The following is a 23862-nucleotide window of genomic DNA, read 5'->3' on the forward strand; positions in this document are numbered from 1 at the left end:
AGAAAACAATACATTAATAAAATTAGAAGTTTAATTAAAAAATAGTAATAATAATCCTTGATTGGGCTTGGTAAACAGTGTGTCAGTATGACATCAGAAGTACATGTTATAATCACTTGATTTTATTTCCAAGTTTTTTTTTTTTTTGAAAGGAGGGGATAGTTCTGAAATAAAGTTGTTAACTATAAATAAGAGCATTTTAAATGTTGATGCTTTTCCATGTTATATATTTAAAACTTTTCCTATGTTGAAATACTCAACTCCTAAGTTATCAATTTCTTAAATAAAATTGTTTGTTTAAATTTATTTACCTCATTCAATTCAATTCCTAAAGGAAAATATTGCTGAAGAAATTTTATAATAGCATTCTTCAGTTTCTCACGTTTTCATTTTGAACTTTATCTTTTAAAAAATTTGATAATTTCAATTTACTAATAATTCATATTCATTACCACAGTGCCTTATACAATGTATCAATATTTTTCTACTTAAGAATTCTTTAAATCTTCATTTTAGATCTATATACTTTATCATAAAATTCATAGAAATAAATGATATTTATTGAGCTTATGTAGTTTAAAATTTAGTGTGAATTATAAATTTGGGGTATATACAAAAAGATTTTTCACTTATATATTCAACTGCTTAAATCAATATGTATTTCATACTTTGTAAATTTTAGAACCTAACCATTTAGTGATTTTGTTAGGACAAAAATGAATAAACAGTGAAACTATGAACTGTCTCTTTTCACCTTATTCTCTAACATGAAATTGAAGAGAAATTTTTTTTTCTACTTTTGGCACCAAAATAATAATTTTAAAAATGTGTCAGTGTGAGAAATGTCCAGCCCTGTCTGGCATGGCTCAGTGGATTGAGCTCCAACCTGCAAACTATAGGGTCGCTGGTTCAATTCCCAGCCAGGGCACATGCCTGGGTTGCTGGCCAGGTCCCCAGTTGGGGGCATACTAGAGGCAACCACACAGTGATGTTTCTCTCCCTCACTTTCTCCCTCCCTTCCCCCTCTCTAAAAATACATAAAATATTTTTAGAAAAGAAATGTCCCAACTTGTAGAGAATTGTTATAAGAGATTATTTGAGTGTCTATGAGCCACCTGATGACATGCTGAGAAGCAAGATCTCAAATGCTCCCAAGCATGATAGTTTTGTAGTTCTTTTTATACATTAGGAATTAAGGAGGGGACATAAGGAAGATTACATGAAGGTGGGGAAATCTCAAGGATTGCATTACAGGGTAGTTAACGAGACTGTGTATCTAACCCTCCCTTGAGGGCCATCACACCTCTGAAAAAGAGAATTACTCCGGCATGTCAAAGGTGTGTTAAACTAGATGCACAAGAACAGAGGACAGGGATTGCTTAAAGCCAGGGAAGCCTTTAGTAGAGAAGTTCTATGCCTGGAGGGTGACTACCCACCATGACCTGTCCAGTAAGGAATTTATGATCAGATTGCCTAGAGGTCACTGATTTATTACAGAGCCCATTTTTTTCATTCACAAAAGAAAAACCTAGGTGAAGTCTTTCTAAATTTTAGTGTAGCAGTTTTATTCATATTTATCTACAAGTACTTTTTGTTAAAATACATAATATTCTAAAGAATAAGTTATAATAACCAATCTTATTTTATTTCATTTTTTATTTATGAGAAGTAAGTAACTATCAGTGATTGAAAATTGAAATATCAGTAGGTATCGATGAAAACAAAATAGTGTGGTTTCAGCCACAACTGTCTGACACAGACATGCAGTTTGTGTGATACTCAAAGGCAGGAGAGGAGCTGATACCCAGCCTGCTTTCTGCTAACTAGACTGTGAGCCTTTCTCATCCTTGAGTAAAAAGTGCTTTTCTTTTTCTAATCTGCTGGCTCAGAGGGAGCACTTTTTTAATAATTAGTACAGAGTACCTTCTTGGCCAGCAAAAGCCTTGACTTAGAGCCTGAAGGTCACTTTTGCATGATTAGACAGGGCTAGTCTTCTGCCTCAACAAAGTATCTACAGCTACAGTATTGCATATGAGTAGAAAAGCCAGCTAGGGAGCAAAATACTAATAAATACATTTTCTGAGCAAAATAGTAAAAATTGTAAGCCTTAAGAAATTGAAGTAAACTAGCGTAGTATGAGATTGAGAAAGCATTAGCTTCAGTTTGCATTTATTCTACAGGTACCCAGTGATGGTTGAAGATGATGCTAAACTGTAGCATATGGTTTGGCTCATTTGATGAAGAAAAATAAATAAAATCACTTTTCTCAATCTCGTTTTGAAACAGGAAAAGTTGGCATTCATGCTGCCTCTCACTACCAGAACCAATAAGTGGAGACAAAGATTGAATCTTTATGGCTACTTCATTCAGACGGGCTGCCGCCCATCTGCAAGAAGTGCCCACAAAGACCATCTGGTTAGATACCCTGAAAGACCATCTTACATCTCATCTCAATCTGACCTTTTTACTAAGGAGAAAAGTGTAGGTAATGGGTTTGGAATTCAGGAAAAAAGTATCTAAGAGTTTAGAATTCCAGAAAATGTTTAATCAGATAAAACCTGCAGTACATCAATTTCCCTGGCATCCTTTCATCTGCTGACCACTGATTCTTTATCTGTGTCCTGGGCGGAGGACATTCCATCCCTGGAACACAATGGCTCAGATTCCATTTTGATCACTTGTAGTCCTCCTGGGGCAAAAAGGTCAAATTGCTTGTGGGTCTCCTGGAGTCAGGGTAGATCCCATTATACATTCCATTTCCTGGGATGATAGCTTTTTACCTGCACTAATTACCAAGCCTGTTAAATATATACTTAAAGCTAAAAAATAAATTAAACTCTTGAGTACCCCCATCAGTTTGATAAAATTAGGCTGATTCTATTATTGAAGCATATTTTAATTTTGTATAACTAGACAGTAAAATACAAACTTTTACAACTTTTTAGACCTATTTAGATATTCTTACCTGACCATAACACAGTAAGAAGATTTCATTTTCCAATGACCATCACTGCTTCAGGTGCTCATGAATTTCTCTTGGAAGTTTTGCCTGATATGTTTTGCCAGTTTAGGGGACATATTATAAGTAATAATATTTTTCCTATTGGTGTAAAATAACCAAATTTTAGCAAATTCATATTTTAATAAATTTGATTTAAATAATGCATATAATTTTTGGCATCTCCTGGCCTAATAATGAACATACTTCACTGAAAAGAATGTAGAGCATTTTTTAAATTCCTATCTTGGGCCTTGTAATAGGGAGCATTTTTTTCCTCGTAATAAATTTATCTCTCAGCACAAACAAGTGAGTGTGTGTGTTATATTTCTGTGTACCTTAGAAGTAAGAAAATAGATAATGTCTTCTTTTGAATGCTTGAAGTGAGATTTCTACTTTTTGAGAAACATGGAATTACTGCTAGGGTTTTATTAGAATTAATAGACCTAATAAAACTTAATTATCAACATGCAGTTGAAGACTCATCAATATTATGTGATCATATGATATTAATAGTTTCCATGTGGAATATCAGCTATGGACAGGCAGTTTTTGTGACCCATATTACCATCTTCTTTTTAATTAAATCTGGGGGACCTTTCTTTAGGCTGTTTTCATACAGGTTCATATATACAAATACACACACAGAAAGATGTTTTAAAAATTGTTTTTATTGTTGTTCAATAACAGTTGTTCAATAATCATATCTCCCCCCTTGCTCTCCCCTGCCCTCCGCACCCCCACCCTTCCACATTCAATCCTCCCCCCCTTTGACCTTGTCCATGGGTCCTTTATGCATGTTCTTTACTTGATCCTTCCTCTTCTTTTCCCCTTTATCCACCCCCACTCCACATAGTCACTGTCAATTTGTTCTTTATTTCCAGGTCTCTGGTTCTGTTTTGCTCACTTGTTTGTTTTGTTGATTTGGTTCCACTTATAGGTGAGATCATATGGTATTTGTCTTTCACCTCTTGGCTTATTTCACTTAGCAAAATGCTGTCCAGTTCCATCCATGCTGTCATGAAGGGTAGGAGCTCCTTCTTTCTTTCCACTGCATAGAATTCCATTGTGTAGATGTACCACAGTTTTTTGATACACTCATTTACTAGTGAGAACTTAGGCTGTTTCCAGCACTTGGCTATTGTAAATAGTGCTGCTATGAACATTGAGGTATATAGGTTCTTTTGAATTGGTGTTTCAGGATTCTTAGGGTCTAATCCCAGCAGTGGAATTGCTGGATCAAAAGGCAGGTCCATTTTTAGTTTTCTGAGAAAATTCCATACTGTTTTCCATAGTGGTTGTGCCAGTCTGCAATCCCACCAACAGTGCACTAGGATTCCCCTTTCTCCACAGCCTTTCCAACACTAATTGTTTGTTGCTTTTTTATGATGACCATTCTGAACAGTGTGGAGTGGTATCTCATTATGGCTTTAATCTTCGTCTCTCAGATAGCTATTGATGTTGAACATGCTTTCATATGCCTATGAGCCCTCTGTATGTCCTCCTTGGAGAAGTGTCTGTTCAGGTCCTTTGCCCGTTTTTTAATTGGATTGTTTGTCTTCTTGATGTGGAGTTGTATGAATTCTTTATAATATAATTTTAAAGATCAAGCCCTTGTCTGAGGTATCATTGGCAAATATATTTTCCCATAAAGTTGATTCCCTTTTCATTTTTCTGATGCTTTCTTTAGCCATGCAGAAGCTTAAGTCTTTTATCCATGTTGAGTTTATTTTTGTGTATGGTGTAAGTTGGTGGTCAAGTTTCTTTTTTTTAAAAATCTAGCTGTCCAGCTCTCCCAACACCATTTCTTGAAGAGGCTATTTTTATTCCATTGGATGCTTCTGCCCCCTTTGTCAAATATTGACTGACCATAGAGACTTGAGTTTATTTCTGGGCTTTCTATTCTTTTCCATTGGTCTGTGTCTGTTTTTATGTCAGCACCAGACTCTCCTGATTATTGTGGCCTTATAATACAGTTTGATATCAAGTATTGTGATCCCTCCTACTTTGATCTTCTTTCTAAAAATTGCTGAGGCTATTTGGGGGTCATTTATCATTCCATATAAATTTTTGAAGTGTTTGTTCTATATCTGTGAAATATGTCATAGGTATTTTAATGGGCATTATGTTGAATCTATAAGTTACTTTGGGTGGTATGGACATTTTGATGATGTTAATTCTTCCAGTCCATGATCATGGTATATGCTTCCATTTATTTGTGTCTTCCTTAATTCTTTCAGGGTTCTGTAATTTTCTGAGTACAAGTCATTTACCTCCTTGTGTAGGTTTGTTCCTAGGTACTTGATTTTTCTTGTTGCTATAGCAAATTGGAGTTTTTTTCCTAATTTCTGTTTCTGATATTTCATTGTTGGTGTAAAAAAATGTCTTTGATTTCTGAATACTGATTCTGTATCCTGCTGTTTTGTCAAATGCACTTAATCAGAGTAGTTTTTGGTGGAGTCTGTAGGATTTTCAAAGTACACTATCACGTCATCTGGAAACAATGACAGTTTTACCTCTTCCTTTCCAATTTGGATGCCTTTTATTTCTTCTTCTTGTCTGATTGCTGTGGCTAGAACTTCCAATACTATGTTAAATAGAAGTGGTGAAATTGGATATCCTTATCTTGTTCCTGATCTTAGGGGGGAAATTTTTGGTTTTGCCCACTGAGTATGATTTTGGCTATCAGTTTCTTCTTTATGGCCTTCATTATGTTGACGAATGCTCCCACTACTCCCACTTTGTTGAGTGTTTTTATCATAAATGGGTGCTGTACCTTATCAAATGCTTTTCCCGAATCTATTGATATGATCGTGTGATTTTTGTCTTTTGTTTATGTGATGTGTTACATTTATTGATTTGTGAATATTGTAGCATCCTTGCATTCCTGGGATGAATCCCACTTGATCATGGTGTATGATCTTTTTAACATATTGCTGGATGTGATTTCCAATATTTGTTGAAGATTTTAGTATCTGTGTTCATTTTAGCATCTATGTTCATCAGTGATACTGGCCTGTAGCTTTCTTCCTTGTATCTTTATCTGGTTTTGGGATTAGGATGATGCTGGCTTCATAAAACGAGTGTAGGAGTCTTCCCTCTTCTTGGGTTTTTTGGAATAGTCTGAGAAGGACAAGGGAGAGTGCTTCCTTAAATGTTTTGTAAAATTTCCCTGTGAAACTGTTCAGTCCAGGGCTTTGTGTGCCGGAAGTTTTTGATTACCGCTTCAATTTCACTGGTTGTTATCGATCTGTTCTGGCTTTCTGCTGCTCCTTTATTCAGTTTTGGAAGATTATATGTTTCTAGAAATCTGTCCTTTTCACCCAGGTTTTCTAATTTTGGGGCATGTAGTTCTTAGTAATTTCTTACAGTCTTTTTTGTATTCCTGTGATATTGAAAAGAGTAACAAAGAAGATTAATAGAAACTTTAAAATTCACAGTTTGATTTAAATATTAGCTATTTTTTTAGCTATCATTATCAAGCATTTATATGTTCTATACATGGGTGAACACTTAAATATATTAACACATTTAATCTTTTAAGAACCTAAAAGATTAGCTACGTATCAGTGGAGAATATAGATTTCATTGTTAATTTAGTTGTAGTTCTGTTTCCTCTGTTACAGTGAATATTTTCTAGCAATGTCTATAATGCAAAAAAATCTCTGATTCAGTACTACTTGCAAATGGATCAAACTCCACTGCTGTAGGGTTTTTTTGATAGTTTAATCCTTTATGAAAAGTGATCATTTTGAGAATATTTAATAACTCTTCCTATCTTCAAAAAATGAGGACTTTGTTTTATAGTAGAGAGAATTTTTCATAAAATAAGGAAAAAGTAACATAAATTGTATTTCATCTAGAAGATTAAGATTTGGGGACTCTGTTTCCAAGAATGGAATTTTTCAACATCAACTACTCACCAGTATACTTTAATTATCACATATTTTCTTAGGAAATTTTACTTTTCATCTGCCATGTTATTATTGCTGAAAGTCTCATCACCCTCTAGCTGAACAGAACACTAGTCAAAAGCAAGGAACTAATATGTAATAGAGAGATGGATAGTAGTTAACTATAGGTAGATATATGAACTTCTCTTGCCCTCTTTTATATTTTTAAAAATCTTTTTATTTCTCTTACCTTCTAGTGTGCCCAAGCAAGTTTTCTCCTTACTTATATGAAACAAGTTGCTCATCCCCTGGAAACTTAAACCACATGACTCACAGCTCGTCTGCTCTTAGTGCAGCTGGAATAGCCCTTCTGATAGAGGCAGGCGAGGGAGAGTCCTTGCAGTGCCAGGAAAAGAGAGGAGCCAAGTTTCTTTGGCTTCTGACGACCTACTTTGCTCATCCTAAAATACTGGTAGAAAGTATGACTGTGCACTAACACTTGTGTTGGGCCAGGTACTGTTGGTTAAAGAAATTATTGGAAGAATCTTCTGTTTCTTAGGCTTTTGGAGCTGGCTACCTAACAGCAGAATGTACCCTAGCCCCAAGTCAACGTAGGCCCTTTTTGCATTCTATTTATTAAGTATACATTCTGAAACTGTAATACTGTTTCTAATGACAAGTATTCCATGTGCTGTGGTTTTCTGATGTTGCTGTGAAATACCTGAGATTTGGTCAGGCAGAGTCCCGATGATCTCGGTGAACTCGCAGAGTTCCTTGCCCAGTGTTCACTGGGTTTACAACATGTACCGTTAAATCGACATAATTATTTTAATGCCAGATTTCTGTTTCTCAGTTTTTTAAATGTCCTCTAGAAATTTGGGATTACAAGTTCTCATATTGTTTTAAAGCTCTGACAAAAATCTTTCTAATGAATTCTGATCAAACATATTTTACCATTAAAGTGATTTCCAGTAATAGCCATGAATTCAAGTGTGAGCCCTGAGATATATCATGTGACTACAAATGGAAAAATGTCTTTGGACACTAACTGCTTAACCTGAAGTCATAGCATAGTTAAGAATAACCCCTCCCAGGCTCATTATTTAGGATGCCAACTGCAGTTCCACTGTTGGACACTAGAAGGATGAACCTCCCAATGGACTGCTGGCCTCAGAAAGGCTGGAAAGTTTTGATTCTATACAATAGGTCACATTTATCTTAAAATGATTCCATGTGTAGTGACATAATATTTATAAATGTAAAAATTATATATTGAATTGAAAAACATCTGATAATGTAAAACTTATGAAGAAGAAAAATGTTTAGATTGGGTTTCTTTTTTCTAACTCCTAAACTTGCATTCATTTATTTGACCATATTTCATATGTTCTGTAATCAAACTACAGCTATTATGAAGCTCCATTTTATTCTCCGGTATTCTGGACTGTAGTAGCAAACCAAAGAAGATAAATAAAGGTCATTTAACTGTAATGAATTTATAGTATAGTGAAATCGGTCAAAGCAGATGAAATGGTAGATCTGGTAAGAAATAAATTGAGGTTTTCAAAATTGTGTAGATTTGACTTAAGGTAAGTGTCTTGACATCCCTACTCTCAGTTTTCCCATCTCTGAAGTTGGAAACTTGATCAAGAGGATCACCGAAGTCCCTTTCAGCTCTAAAGTTCCGTAATAATACCAGGTAGCATGTGTCCATGAGGCGCTGGTTAGAGGACCTCCTCAAATACCAAAATCTGCAGATGCTCAAGACCCTTATATACAATGGTGAACATTTACATATGACACATACCCTCTTTAAGTCATCTCTAGATTACTTACAATGAATACAACATAAATGCTAAGTAAATAGTTGTTATACTGTATTGTTTAGGGAATAACGATAAGAAAAATAGTCTGTACATGTTCAATATGGACATAAGCATCACAGGCCTAACTACATAGTACACATAGCACAACATAACTCTTTTTTTTCAAAAATTTTTTATCCACAGTTGGTTGAATCCATGAGTATAGAACCCATGGATAAAAAACCCATAGATAAGGGGGGCTGACTGTACTGTTGTTGTTTTTTTTTCATTACAAATGGCCCAGAAAGCTAGAATGTGTTCAGTTAGTGCCTCACCCTGCTCAGACCTTAGTTGGTGCGGTTGATTGAATCTTTCAGCTTTATCTCTTATTTCCCCACATGCTGACACATAATGGACATCGTAGACCTTCTGGGAGAGGGTAAGTAAAGCTTTATTTTAAACTGCTGTTTTGAGAGACTTCTGTGTTTAATTACTGTCCTCATTTTGATCACTTGGAAGCTGGTATATGTTTCGTCCTCTCCTTTCCTTCTCTTCCATTTGTTGTCCATCTCCGGTGTAACGTAGATTCTTTGGCTGCACTTTCTTCTGCTCCCTCTGAAGCACAGATTTCAGACCCATTTGCACCAGAACCTACCCCTCCTACTACAGCTGCTGAAATCGCAACTGCTTCAGCTTCTGCCTCAACCACTACAACTGTCACTGCTGTCACTGCTGAAGTGGATCTCTTTGGAGGTCAGTTAGTCACATCACTGTTCTTTCGTTTCCCTTCTAGGACTGCTGAAATTACCTTAGAGTTAAGGTATTTAAAAGTGTGTGTGTTGTATAACCACGTGTCAGAGGGCTTAAATACTTTTAAAATATTTATTCATATATGTTTATCCTCGCTGAATTAATCAACTTTACCTTCACTCATTTTTAATGTTTTTTCAAGCAGGCGTTGATTTTCCATTTCTTAAAACCTAGGATTTCAGTTGCCACAGAACTCTGGTCTGCTGCAGGTTCCCACCCTGCAGTATCTATACGAGGGGGCCAGACCACTCTATCATATTTGGGTTTGGCTTTTAGGCCAGATTCAGACTAGTAGAGAGGAAAATATTTGGGGAGTATGGGAGAGGGAAATTCTGGCCTAAATTATGTCTTAAGATTTAGGACATCTGAGAGAGTTGAGATTTGAAGGTCTCTGAAGAGCGGTTAGGGATATTCCCATTTTCGAAATGTTAAGCTCATTCTGTCTAAGTAAAAACTTGGATCATCTTTGGCTTTGGGATTTTGAGAAATCATTTGAATCAGCACTTGAAATAGATTGAAAACAGGTTTAGGTGAAACTTTGAAATGATTGAAAATATGGTTTCCACGCAAATGTAAATTCTGACACAGTCAATTTACAGCTGTAGGCTCGAGTCAAATATCCTGGACTCTGCCAGTATAGTACGCCTGGACCAGCTGAAGCATCTGAAGCCCGTTTATTTATATATTCCCATCTGGGTGGTGCTAGTGTCCAAACCTGGAGAACTGCAAATATCAAATATATGCATCGAGTAGTGTTATATTCATCATGGTTTTGTGTTTCTTCATTACAACATGACGTCTTTCCCAGAACGTTTTGAGAGGATGGGAAAGAAATTGGAGGAAACAAATGGGGAGGGCAGGAGGAACTTGGCAGGCCCTGGTGGAGGTCACGCGCTCTTCTGGGCACTAACACTGTCACGTGCCACCGTGCTACCAGCCATTCCTCGGTCTCGGAGGTTTGCCAGCATCGTCTAGGACAAGGAGCACTCAACTAGACACAGCATCATTGTCCTTTTTTCAGAAGAGGAGTCTGCACTTCCTTTCCTAAAGGAGAAGCCTGCTTTTTAAAAAGGAAAGGGAAGGGGTTTGCAGACTGTTGAATAATTTATTATAAATCATTATCCACTAGAGAAAGTTTTTAAGTTATGCCTCTATAAATGTTTAGAGCAGAAGTTTGTTTTAGCCTAAAACATATAAAATTAACACACCCTCCTGTGCCTGCCCCCAATGTCGGTGTTGGGTGTGGGTGGTTCCTCACCTGTTAACAGGAAGACTTCCAGGACACTATGGACGGGTGGATAACAATTTTGTGTTTAAACACTTCTGTGCCTTCAGCTATGTAGGTTTTTTTTTTAAATTTTATTTATTTATTTATCTTTAGAGGGGAAGGAGAGAGGGAGAGAAACATCAATGTATGGTTGCCTTTCGTGCGTCCCCTGCTGGGAGTTGGCCTGCAGGGAACCAGCCTGCAACCCAGGCATGTGCCCTGACTGGGAATCGAACCGAGATCCTCTGGTTCGCAGGCCCGCACTCAATCCACTGAGCTATACCAGCCAGGGCCCAGCTATGTAGGTTTTTGTTTTCCACTCTACACGCAAGGAGCTCTAAGAAGTCAATTCCATCTTGCTTCCCTTGTGGCTCTCTAGAGTCACAAAGCTAAAGATACTTCTCTGAAATGATCTTTGTGCCATCATGCTATTTGTGTCGATCATTTCTTCTTCGTTAACTACGTTTGTTAAGCAGGGAAGTATATATGTTTGAAATATTTTCATGTTGCCATTCTTTCTACCCTAAGATATAAATTTAAAGACTAGTATAAATAAATAAACAGATAGATAGATAGATAGATAGATAGATAAATAAATAGTTCTACAGAAAATCACACAACTTACTGCCAGAGAATGGGGCTCTCCTTGTGATGTCACTTACATCCTTTCTAGTCACCTGCCTAGAGGTTATGTAAAGCTCAGTGCATCTGCAGATATCACACAGGTATTTTTGTTGATCTGTGGTCCAGTAACACTGGCCCCTGACAGCCATAAAACCTCCGTGCTGTACATTGTAGGAGTCTGTGTGTGCCCCCGGTTTGCGGTGTTCAGTGACATTCCCTAATTTCTTTCATGCTCTTTATTGATTTATAAGGAGTCATTTGGAAATGAGGTTTTGAATGAAAACTTAAACAAAACTCTCTGGTCATAATATGTGGCCATTGTTTTAAAATGTTGTATCTTTGACAGGGGCAAGTGGTGGAACTCTTAAACAGTAAAGACACCAGTTACTTTGTTTACACAGCTGTAACATATGCCACTTTGAGATTGTCTGCCTCACATACAGCAATATTGAGTAGATTGCTTTAGAAATAAGCTTAAGAAATTTTAATTTCTAAAAATGGCTATTTGCTTAATTTCATGGATGTAAAATATTAAAACATTAAAATTTTCTAGTATTTTATTACAAATTTGAAAAATAAGAAACAGCTATTATTCTTAAATATTGAGATTATACCCACATAATATTTTAGTCATCTCAGTATAAGTTTTTAAAAGTTTCTTGGAAGCATTTTTACTAAAAATGTGTTTAAAAATTTCAGTTTTATCAAAACTTAAAGATATTGATAAAACTAAAGGACAGCATCTTTAAAAACATTCTGTTTTTGTTTATGAAAACCTCACTAACAGCATCACATTCGTTTGCAACCACACAAGGTTTTCCTAAGCACTAGAATGGTACATTGGTGCTAATTCCCTTGCACAAGCACCGGGGTACCTTGCAGTCATCTGTTCCACTTTATGAGTAAGCCTTCACGAGGATGGCAGTGTGTGGGCGCAAAACCAAGTGGTGGGGAAACCAAGGAGCTTACCCACGAAGCTGACTTCATATGAACATGTTGGTGACAGACTGACCTGAGGAGAAGGAAAGGGCCTGGAACGGTGACTTGGGGCCATGCAGAATGACTGAGCACATACTGTGTGCTGAGTGTGTGATTTAGAGATGGCTTTTGTGGCTGGAGAAGATGGGGAGGGTAGTCCAGGATGGGAGAAACAACAGCGATTAGACATACATAGAAAGGTAGTCACATGGTAAAGAAGAATGAGAAAAAAATTCTTCCTAGATTACTAGAAGGAGAAAAGACAAGTCTACAGCCATGGCAGTGAGAGGAGTTTGCCAGGTAAGGCCCGCACTGCCCCGTCACTGAAGAACAGCGGAGACGTGCATTTCCAGCAGCTAGGGCTGGTTAAAACTGGAAGAATGTAGTCGGGAGCTGAAAATGGGTAACCAGGGAAGGAGAACTGCATTGGAAATAGCTTTAGTTTTCAATACTGGAAGAATAATGCTGCCATGGATCATGAAAGGGAGTTAGGTATTAAAGGAATTATTAAAAAAATGTCAGAATTTTATTGCCTCTCACAGTTCTGCGGACTCCTTGCCAGGGGTCTTCTGTGATGGCATTCACACAGGGTCCGGGCAGCCTTCCTCATTTGTATCTCCATCTCCTGGCCTGGCACGATTTAACAGCTGGAGAAGGAGCCGCTGGGCTCCTGTCTTTAAGAGAAGTTTTGCTGGGAGTAAATGAATTTAGTTCATAATATGTAGTTTTACCCAACAGGAGAAGCACTAAAAGAGGATGTGTTGCTGACAGGAAAACAAAACAACAACAGGAAAAACCCACCTCTCCTGTGGTACAGCTATAAATATGGGTTTCACCTACTTACACATAAGTGATCATTAAAGAAGCCAGCAGGTTACACCACAAATATTTATTTGCTCCCTGGCACTGATATAACTACTGTTTATTCCACATTACAGGAGGAAATTACATAGCAGGACGTGGTGTAGTTCGCAGCAGTGTTGCATACCGCTTACACACACAAACCTCCATCAGACACTTCATGGCCGAATGCTGACTCAGTCATTTGCTGGCTGTGTGGCCTTGGTCTGGTCATTCAAACTCTCCACACTTCTGTTCTCTCTACAGAGTGGAGGCAGTAGGACCTACAGCTCAAGATATGACAAAATATATAGGAATTAAGTTTAATGATGCACATGAAATGTTTACACAGTGACTGGCACAGAAATATTTACTAAATAGTGACTGCTGTTATGGTTTCCACTACTCCCATATCATTAGCCTCAGTTCCAGGTTTTACAGGAATAAAAGGAAAGAAAATAGACCTGGCTAATGGCAAAATATTTTCAGCCCTCCCAACCTCCTTGTACTTTTCTTTGCTCCATCCCTTAGAGTTTTCAGTTGCTGTCATTTCTCTCTTACAGCATCCTTAACATGCCATCCGGAGAGGAAGGCTGGCCCTGTCTCCAGGTGCATTTTCCATACTCCATTATTATTTTTTGGCCTCGCCCCTCATTTACCTCTACTGAGAACATACATACATTCCTTCAGTGTAGCTGAAAGAAGCAGTCAGATCCAACAAATCTATAAAATATGAATAACTAATTGTCCCTTCTCAGAATATTTGTGTTTTTATAAGAGCCATTATAAGCCAAGCCAGTCTCTAGTTTGTTATCCATTATTGTACTTAATACTGGGTCTCAGGGCATTACTAAAGTGTGTTTTGAAAGCAGATTACTTTGGAACATGCTGGGTTAGACTGAAAAACAAGTGCCTTGACTGTAGGATTTTCTACAACCTGATACACTGCACACATCTCTGAGAAAGGGAATACACTGTGTGGCATTTCCCAAGCATATTGACAAACTCCTTCTAGTAGCAAGAGGAACAGTGTTGTATGGAACTCTGGTAGATACTATGGAAGACAGTATTTTAAGATGGGAAATCTAGCATGTAAGTGGCAGGTTCTCAGTGGATGTTGGTACCCATCTTCCAGGAGTGTCTTTTAAGCAAGTCATACTTAGGGGGCTCCGTTCCTTTTGTTCTTTGAACTATAGAATCTCTTTGAGAACTCCAGGAATTTTTTTTTTCTTTTACCACAGTTATTGTCATTTGTTGGCAAAAAACACATTGAGAACTATTTCTATGCATCAACAGTTTATAAATTGGGCATTTATAAGCTGGGGCTGCCTGTATGCTAATAGATTTTTTTACTCTAAATAGCAATAACACATATTCATAAAACATGAAACTATATTTTATCCGATAAAAATAGATCACTTTCCAAATAACTGGAGCTATCCAACATTTTAAAACAACAATAAATTTTAGTCAAAATAAAGACATGGTGTCATCGCCTAATTTTCTTACCACTATTTCTTTAAAACAAGTTCTTGGTTGTATCTGAAAATGCTTTTCATGGATTATGAAGAGGTACCTCCTACGAATACTTTGTAAACCTTTTGTATTAACAGTATAATTTCTCATGTACTAGACTATAAAAAATGGTTAAACTGGAGCTGTTTGTTTACATTACCATTGTATGTTTCCTTTTATTGGCATTAAAGAAGACATCCATGTTTGCTAGAAACCACTAGTGAACGACATCGTAGTAATGTAGTGAATAAGTATCACCTGGACATCAGAGTTTCATGTCTTACGTTACATTAATAAAGTTATTTTTTATTTTAATTTTCACATCCATTAATTTCCAATGATACATAAAACATGCTTCTCAGAGCCCTTATACAATGAGAATCTTGTTACCGTTTGGGTCCTGGTCGGCCCCGCTGTATCAACACTCTTACCACCTGCATGCAACTGACCTGAAGGGGCACAAAGAGTCACTGTTTTGTGACCGCCAACAGTGCATGGGCCGTGGAAATGCGTTTGAAGAAGTTCGTGTTGTATAAGGGAGCCTACTTCGCAATTTAACTTGGTTCTTTTACTATATTCTCTTCTCTCTTTATTCCCTTCATTTCTACCGTTTTAAAAACCGCACCCAAGATGCCTTTGCAGCTTCTCCCGGGGAGGCCCCCGCAGCATCCGAAGGGGCCGCCGCACCAGCTCCCCCAACCCCTGTAGCCGCGGCGCTCGATGCATGCTCAGGAAATGGTGGGTGTACGGTCACCAGCCCGTCTGCTGTTTTTCTGTCCTAATGTGAAACTCGCGTAGTTAGAGGGGGCCATGTGTTTTTCTGATTTTAATTTCTTCCGAGTCTCAAGTGTCACTCATCGTAACTGAATACAATAAGGCCGGCACTCGAAACATTAAGACAATGAAATGCATACTTATCAAAATTGACAATTTCTCAAGATTGACAATTTTTGTCAGTGCAAGTATGCACTCTTAATGTTTTTTATTCTCTAATGCTATATTGTGACTCTGTTGTAATACACCTTTTAATTACATGGGCATGTTAGAATCAAAGGTACCAGATTGACCAGATCAAGGAAGGATTTGAAGAACAACAATCTCTGATGCTAGGTTGTAGGCTAATCTTTCAGTACATGGAAGTGTTTCAGTTTTCTTAACTTGTGGTATCTGCTAAATTTTCTTTTCTTTCTTTAGAAAAACATTCTATTCACTGACCCCCTGCTGATAGGATAGTTCAATCCAAGCAGCCTAGTGTGTAGCTAGTGCGTAAATATCCATGTCAGGTGTCTCTCGCCCATAGTTATGATGCCAGCCTCTTGTCTCTTTCCTTACTGATGCTGTATGTGTCTCCACTTTCCTTTCCAAAAGACCCCTTTGCCCCGTCTGAAGGTAGTGCAGAGGCTGCGCCCGAGCTGGACCTCTTTGCAATGAAGCCACCTGAGACCAGTGCTCCTGTAGTTACCCCTACAGCAAGCACAGCCCCTCCGGTTCCCGCCACTGCTCCTTCTCCTGCTCCCGCCGTTGCAGCTGCCACTGCTGCTACTACCGCTGCCACCGCCGCTGCCACCACTGCCACCACCTCCGCCGCCGCCACTGCCACCACCACCACCACCGCTCCTCCTGCTCTAGATATCTTTGGTGGTAATTTTGTTGTTGTTGTTGTTGTTGTTGTTGACTTCTTTGCATCTGGTGGATTGAATGCTGGTCCTTGGGATATACTGCATCCACGGCTACCACTGCATGAAAAATGTGTAACCGAATGGTTCTCTAGAAACCATTTGCTGCTTATGTCAGAATTCTCCAGAGTAAAATTCAGAAGTGGAAGGTAATACTGTTTCAGGCTGGTTTGTCAAGCTAAGTAAAGGCATGTGTGTTCTTGGTCTTAGATTTATTTGAGTCCGCCCCTGAAGTCGCTGCAGCGCCTAAGCCAGATGCTGCTCCTAGCATAGACCTGTTTGGTACAGGTAAAACCAAAGCCACCCTTTTCTTACGTTAGTTTTCCTAGATGTTTTGTGATTAAGCTCTTCGTACCCACCTGTGATAATGCATTTGTTAGATGTTTGACTTTGATTTCAGCTTTCTACTTACTTCTGCTTGGTTTTGGTTTGTTTCACTTTTGGAAGATGCTTTCTCCTCTCCACCACAAGGGGCCTCTCCTGTGCCTGAGAGTTCTCTCACTGCTGACCTCTTATCCGGTGAGTCCTTTGAGCCTTCAGAGCTGTCTTATGGGGGTTGTGCGTGGAGAGGTCCATATGAAAACATGTGGGTTTGTATGAAAACATGTGAGTTCTTTTAAACCCCCAAATCACTTTTTTCAAATCTCCTTCTTTGGCCCCTCACCCACTGATGAAGGGTACTATTTCAAATCTAAAGTGATGAAAAGGCAAAAAAGCTTTTTCTCTCACTAAAAAACCTCTGGCCTCAAGGAGTCAACTTTTATTTTCTTCTGGAAAGTGTGTATTTTGAAATCCATTTGCTTTTTTCTTAACTGTTAAGACTGTCTACAGTCTTACTGCCTGCTGTTAAATGTGAAATCTCCAGAAGCCCTTTCCATGGTTTCCCTTCCCTGTGAGTGACGTGCAGTTTCTCCCGTTGTCTGCTTCACTGCAGTGGATACATTTGCATCACCGTCTCCTGCAACCACTGCCTCTCCAGCAAAGGTGGACTCTTCCGGTGTGATAGACCTTTTTGGGGGTGCGTATCTCTCCTCCTTCAACATTACAGAATCTTTTTTCCCCCAACAACAATTTGTAGATCTTCTACTTCCTTATTTTTTCGACCATGTGAAGTAATGTCCATCTCTTACATGTGATCATAGGTTTTTAAGATCTTTTCCATTTCTTTGCCATCCTCATCTTCATCCGCATCAGTTCATCACAATTTTCCATGCATGGCCTAACGTCTCCACACCATTGTGTTTTTAACTTTTTGTTCATCCTAATGTAGAATCAGCTCGCTGGAATTTCATTCTACTGTTCTTCCTTGGTGGTCCCGATCTGTTGGCTAAATCAACAATTCTATGCTCTTAAAGGCAATATAAAAATTAACTAAATTCAGAATTGTAAACAAAGAAGCCAGTCAAAACTGAAATTATAAGTGCTAGATGTCATACGTCATTCTGTAGGGTTTATTTATGGGGAGTTTATGTTTTAAAATCTTCCCAGAGAATTGGAACATGTTATCCTGATTTAAATGCATTTTCTTCTCCCTTTATATGTTATTTGAAGTCAGGGAAATGTGCTGAATTAACTCCTGAACTACTTACTGCTTTGGAGGATACATTTCAAGTCTTCTGTTAGCAGTAAATTTACAAGGCAAAATGCAGGATTGAAGTGATTTCTTCGTGAATGTCCATAAGTGCACATGTTATTGGCTAAAATACGAACCACCCTTAGCCAGTTAGGCCCACACGGAGTGCTCTGTGTGCTGTGATGGGTAGGCCTGAGGGGTACAGAGATGTCAGAGTCTGACATTCAGAGGCTCAGAACTGTGGCAAAAAAAATACAAACTCTTGATATATGGGTACAAGAGGGCATCTGCTGCTGTTCAAATTAAGTTTGTAAATTTTTCCAAAGTTTAATAGAGTTCTAAATGGGAAAATTATATTACCTTTGGAAAATTTCTTAACATTTTGATCCTATTTTGATGGATGATAAGATTTAATTCAAAAATTTTATCCTTAAAAAAATTCTTACTCTTACAAAGCTGTTAATTCTTAAATATTACAGAATGCATTTTTAGAGAATACACTGGTTAGAGCATAATTCAGTTCACTCCATCATTTCACATATCCATAGGTGACTGGCTCAGCATAGCAAGCTCCATATCTCAGCATTTATCTGCAAAGTACTTAAACTATTTACTGTACTTACTGTTTACACTCTTTTACTTTTTTGCTGCATAATGGATAATGGGTAGATGCATTTGGAACTAGTGCTTCTGAACCCCAACCTGCACCTCAGGCTGCTTCTAGTTCGTCAGCATCGGCAGACCTACTAGCTGGTAATTAAACTCAAATGGTCTTTCGTGGAAGTTAAGTTTGGATATTTTTTGTAGAAGTTAAGTAACATATTATTTAAATTTTAAGGTGCATGTTTTCTTTCCCTTTTGAGACATGAAATTGAAAAACAAGACATTACATACTAGAAGGTTGATTATTTCCTGGGATTCTATGAAATTAGTCTTAAAAATCCCATTTGTGTACAAGCTACCCCTGTGTCTCCATGGATGCGTCGAGTCTGCCTTACTTTTAGTTCGCACCCTTCCTCTCGTTGACTAAAGGGGTGCAATGCTTCCGTTTGACAACAGATTCTATAATACACGGGTCCCATTAGAAGAAATTCTCATAAATTTCTACCATTGGGTTGAAGCTGCTGCCACCTCTTTAACAAGCTGATCGTTTTTCTATCTGAAACTCCTTGGAGTAATCCCAGTTCAACAGGACCATGCTGTGGAATAGATCGGCACAAGATGTATAGGGTTACTGCTTATTGCCAGCATGGGATAGATAGAATACAAGGGAACACGTCAAGGACTCAAAGACAGTAAAAGCCAACTACCAGCCTCCCTTGGGGGCAAGGCAAAGTGTGCTTCATGATACAGACCTAGAAATTAGGATTTTTACAGGCAAAGCACTTTCCAATTGCAAGAATGTGGTAGTGAGTTTCGGGTTCAGGTTATCAGACTCATGGGATGTTGCCAGTTTCCCTCACTCCAACTTTACTTGGAAGGGTGTGTGACAGGAGACACGGCCGCAGAGGCCTCAGATACTGGGTTACAACTGCTGCTGCTCCCCGCCTCCCCGTAGCACCAGCCCCTCCCCGGACCCTGGTCATCAAAGGGGATGTACTTTTGGTGATGAAATTGGCAAGGAGCAGATGAGAAGGTGGGTCCCATCAGCACAGGAAAGCCACCATGTCCAAAATCTCTCAGCTTAAATTCTCTGCTAGCCATGTAGCCCATGATAGGCTGAGTGGCTGGCTGTCATTTTTTTGTGTAATGAAAAGTCCTTACACCAGGGTACCAGGCTATGGAACATTTATTCTTGGGTTAGTAATGAGGAATGGCCTCATCAACCTTCAGCATTGTAGGACATTTGACATGAGGTCAAATATTTCTTCAAGAGACTTGCAGGGGTTATCACAAGCCTGCTCTTGACCTTTCCTTCCATCAGTAATCCACACTGGTTATATAGTAGCCTTTCCCAGGGGCAGTGGCATTCTTTTTGTCTTTCCCATCTTTTCCTGCAAATGTGCTCCTCCTGTTTGCCAACTCTTCATACCAGCGACAGCCAGCTGGTATTTTTCTGAATGATGAAGACTCGGGCTTCCACTCTGGACTTTGGAAGTTGCAGATATGATAAGAGGCAGTGCATTTAACATAAACCACAACTGTTTTGTTGGCCAAAAAACCCCTAGCTTATTCGGCTTTTCTTTTAGATATTCTTTATAGCAACTTCGAATTGGTCACAGAGACTTTCAAGCTTTTGCTCAACCAGTGTACTTAATCCAGATTTTTAACTATAGCAATAAGATTTTAACTGGCTGCAGAAATAGCATAACTTTGAATGGTTATTTGGAGTAAACGACCTTGTCAATATTAAATTGAGATTATCAATTATAAATTTTTGCTTTGAAGTTACAATTAAGATTGAAATGGTATATTAAATCAAATGTTCTGACTTTTTGCAGAATTCCACTAAGTTTTTCTTTCTCTGAGTATTCTCTCCAAGTCATTGAAATTACTGATAGGATATAAATATTATCCATATCATAGATGAAGTCTGGCTGGAAACTTGAGGGTTAAGTTTGTAACAAATAAAGGGAAATATTATTTCATACAGTGAAGAGTAAAGCTGTCAAACTCATCTCAATGTATATCAGCTGAAAATACAGGTGTTTGAAAGATATGGACAGATTCCTGGATTATGGCTGTAAAAATGGGATTATTAAGAGGGATTAGGTATGTTGACGGATATGCCTAACTTCTGAGGTTGACATCAAGCAGAAAAATCATATTCTTCCATTACAGGCACAGATCTGAGGTGACTCCATACGTCTGTGCTAATAAAGGAATGTGTCGTACACATCCTGTCTTTAATGCCAAAGGCAGGAAAGAATATGAGCCAGTCTATGAGACACTTTGTAGTTTTGCATTTTTTTGTTAGCCACACAACACAAAAAAGAACCATAGAAGTCCTTGAACTGATTTAAAATATTAAAATGTTCAGTATTAATAACAAACTTCACTAAATGGGAAGGTCTGCGGAGGATCAATACTTTCAACCTTTTGGGGGCTGGGAAACAGCCTGAAAATGTCAGATAAAAGGTTCATAGGCTATTATTCCTAGAAATCTCAGATTGATCCTCATGAGTGGAATGTGTTAACACCTGGCTTTACCACTGAGAATGACTGAAATGACATCATCTTTGACATAACGGGCCAAGTGTGTCTGCAGGGAGAATATGGAAGGGAGTGTGTTTATCTACCAACCGTTTTAAATTTTGACTCTCTTGACCCAAGTAATATGATGTGTATTGACTGTCAGTTTTGATATGTCTGTATTAATAAAACTTCTCTAAGTGTATAGGCTGTTCCTTTTAGAAAGACCCATTTGTATGACTAATCACCTGTGAGAAAAGGTAGTGGCGTCTGGAGGAGGTTGAGCACCTGAACGCTGCTGGCAATTCAGGTACAGTGCAGCACTGTGTGCCTGCAGGACTTGCAGAAGCTGCTGGCTACTATCTTCCTTTCAATTCCATAAAATACCTTTCTTAATATAATTTAGAACCGTATAGAAAGAAAGGTTAGCGATTTAAGTTTTCTTATTATTTACCTCTGTTCCTGGGCTCTAATACTTTTTGCTTAACAGGAGAAGTTCCCCAGACTCCTTATTAATGTCTATAAATTTCTTGTTTGGCTTTTTATTAGAGTATAACAGTAGAATTTTTCTTTAAGATAATCAGTTGATTATTTCATATCATTTTATAGCTTTTTAAGTAGTCTAGATTTGTAAGGGCACCAACTTCGTAACAACCGAGTACCACAGACAAAAGTCATTTTTCCACCTCTTTGTCAAATTTACAAAGCTATAGGAAGGCACAAGTCTGGTATTACTCCTGGTGGGAAAGAGGGTGCGCAGTATTGCAGTGAAGAACCAGGGTCTGGCAGATTCCTGTGTAGAAATCTGGCTCTGATTTGCCATCCTGTGACCTTGGGCGACTTACTTAACCTGTCTGGCCTCAGTTCCCTCGTCTGTGGAACTTCATGCAGGGGGCATTAGAATTAGATGAGCTAATGTTTGTTCGAGGTTGAATGATGCGAAATTATGTTTTTGTGGGACCAAAATGGTAAAATGTTTGCAATTCATGTGGTTCAACCTAATAAAATGCTTAGAACAAGTACCTGGCCCTTGGCGAGCCTCGTGCCAAATTTGGTTTTACCCTTCACTGCCTCAGAGAAGGCACTAATTTTTTCCATTACATAATGCTATTTATTCACTTACGGATGAGATCTACTTATTGTGTGCAATTCACTGGCACTAAGCAGGTGAGCCCTGTGTGAATGCATGTTTTTCTCTTTCTACTACTAAATCTTGGGTAGGTGTGTTAACTTCTCTTACATCCTTTCCTCCAGCCATGGAAAGACAGGATTAAATCAGGTGATCCTGAGGCCCTCCCCAACACTAAGATGATGTGATTCTAGAATGTATTGTCTTTTTTGGCCAAGTTTTAAGAAACAGAGAGTTAAACAATTGTCCCCACATTCATCTGTAATGAGGAGAACCACACCACAGAACAATTGCCTAAATTAACCAGAGCCATATTCCAACTTTGAGGTGTGGGATGTTTCACAAAAGTCAGCTAACACAGCCCCTGATCTCCCTGGAACCAAAATGGTCACATCCACAAAAATAATTACTATTCCCATCTTTGCTTCATACTGATATTAGTTCTTAAAGATACAAAGAACATCTTTTCTTCAGTTAGGAAAGTTACACGATGCTTATGCCACTCAAATACTAAAATCACTAAAAGTAGCCAACATGAACATTAAAGACCATCTTCTAATAGGTAACAGTTTTCCAAATCACAATTTTTAATATATATCCAAGACAAGCTAAAACCCAAAGCAATACCAATTTCTGGGAACACGACTTGAGCATTATTGCCTGCTTTAGAGAATTGTAATGATAGGATTTCACTGGAAGCCATTTTCAAACTTATAAATTGGTTTTAATGTAAGCTTAATGAATTTTTGAAACATTCCTAATATTTGTATAAGCAGTTTCTGAAGAGAGAAGATATAACTAGATTAGAAAGGAATTACATATTTTTGTACAAAAGTAACGCAGATGAGCTCTGTTTCTGCTTCTGTCCGTTGAGGGGGAGAAATGATTTGCTTCCAGCCATCCAAAGATAAACATTTAATTTGAGGTGTGCTTACTCGACAATGATTTCCCCACACCTTTTATATTCAGGAGTTCCCTTCATGCAATAAACATTCATTCAGTGTTTTACATTGTCTGAATACCCGTGGAAACGGTGAGAAAAGAAGACAGTTTGTGGTATGAAGAGGCCATTCCTGGGACTGGTGGGGGCTTTGGAGTGAAAATGAGGAGTTACGATGGGGCTTGGGTGGAGATATGAGCCTGGTGCGGAGGACACAAAGGCAGAGCACGCAATTCAGTCCTAGGCGTTGTGGGCAGGACGAGGGCTGTTGTGGCTGACAGCGACAGAGGCGAGGAAGCCCTCCCAGAGCTGCCGCCTGACTCGCTAGGACGGTGCAGGAAGCAGATCCTAGTTGGCAGGGGCACAGAGGGAGCCAGAGACGGAAGAGCTTACTTGCTGTGCAAAGGAATCTGTACTCTGTGAGTCTGCAAGTTATGGGAACCCAGTGAAGGAGTATAGGCAAGTAACTTGGTCAACATTTTTCATTCAAAAATATAAGACAGAAAACGGTACTTGAACAAGAATTAAATAAAAAAATAAAAATAAGTAAACTACAGTCAGAAGCTAAAAAAAGAAAATCACTCTGGCTGCAGTGCAGAGACTCGATTGAAGGAAGTCCAAAGTAGGAGCTCTGTTGGGTGGCTGGGAATCTGAGAGCAGTGTTGGGAGCGTCTACCCTTCG

At 38.5% G+C, this 23862-nt stretch overlaps 1 protein-coding gene across 21 annotated transcripts in view; it reads left to right on the forward strand.

Annotated features, from left to right (window-relative positions):
- The window catches only part of SNAP91 (synaptosome associated protein 91), a 130672-nt gene that overhangs the window by 82939 nt on the left and 23871 nt on the right, over positions 1-23862 (forward strand). For 10 of the 21 annotated variants that reach the window (XM_037039316.1, XM_037039321.1, XM_037039327.1 and 7 more), the window contains 8 exons: positions 9121-9135; positions 9282-9449; positions 15361-15468; positions 16099-16371; positions 16617-16694; positions 16854-16925; positions 17341-17424; positions 18649-18732. In XM_037039316.1, coding sequence (XP_036895211.1) covers positions 9121-9135; positions 9282-9449; positions 15361-15468; positions 16099-16371; positions 16617-16694; positions 16854-16925; positions 17341-17424; positions 18649-18732 — 882 coding nt within the window. The remainder of the gene's footprint in view (positions 1-9120; positions 9136-9281; positions 9450-15360; positions 15469-16098; positions 16372-16616; positions 16695-16853; positions 16926-17340; positions 17425-18648; positions 18733-23862) is intronic. The other 11 variants (XM_037039328.1, XM_037039332.1, XM_037039331.1 and 8 more) reach the window with 7 other exon arrangements.

The sequence above is a fragment of the Sturnira hondurensis genome, unplaced genomic scaffold, assembly GCF_014824575.4.
Source record: "Sturnira hondurensis isolate 20B ecotype Veracruz unplaced genomic scaffold, ASM1482457v3 Scaffold0025370, whole genome shotgun sequence".
NCBI classification, from domain to species: domain Eukaryota; kingdom Metazoa; phylum Chordata; class Mammalia; order Chiroptera; family Phyllostomidae; genus Sturnira; species Sturnira hondurensis.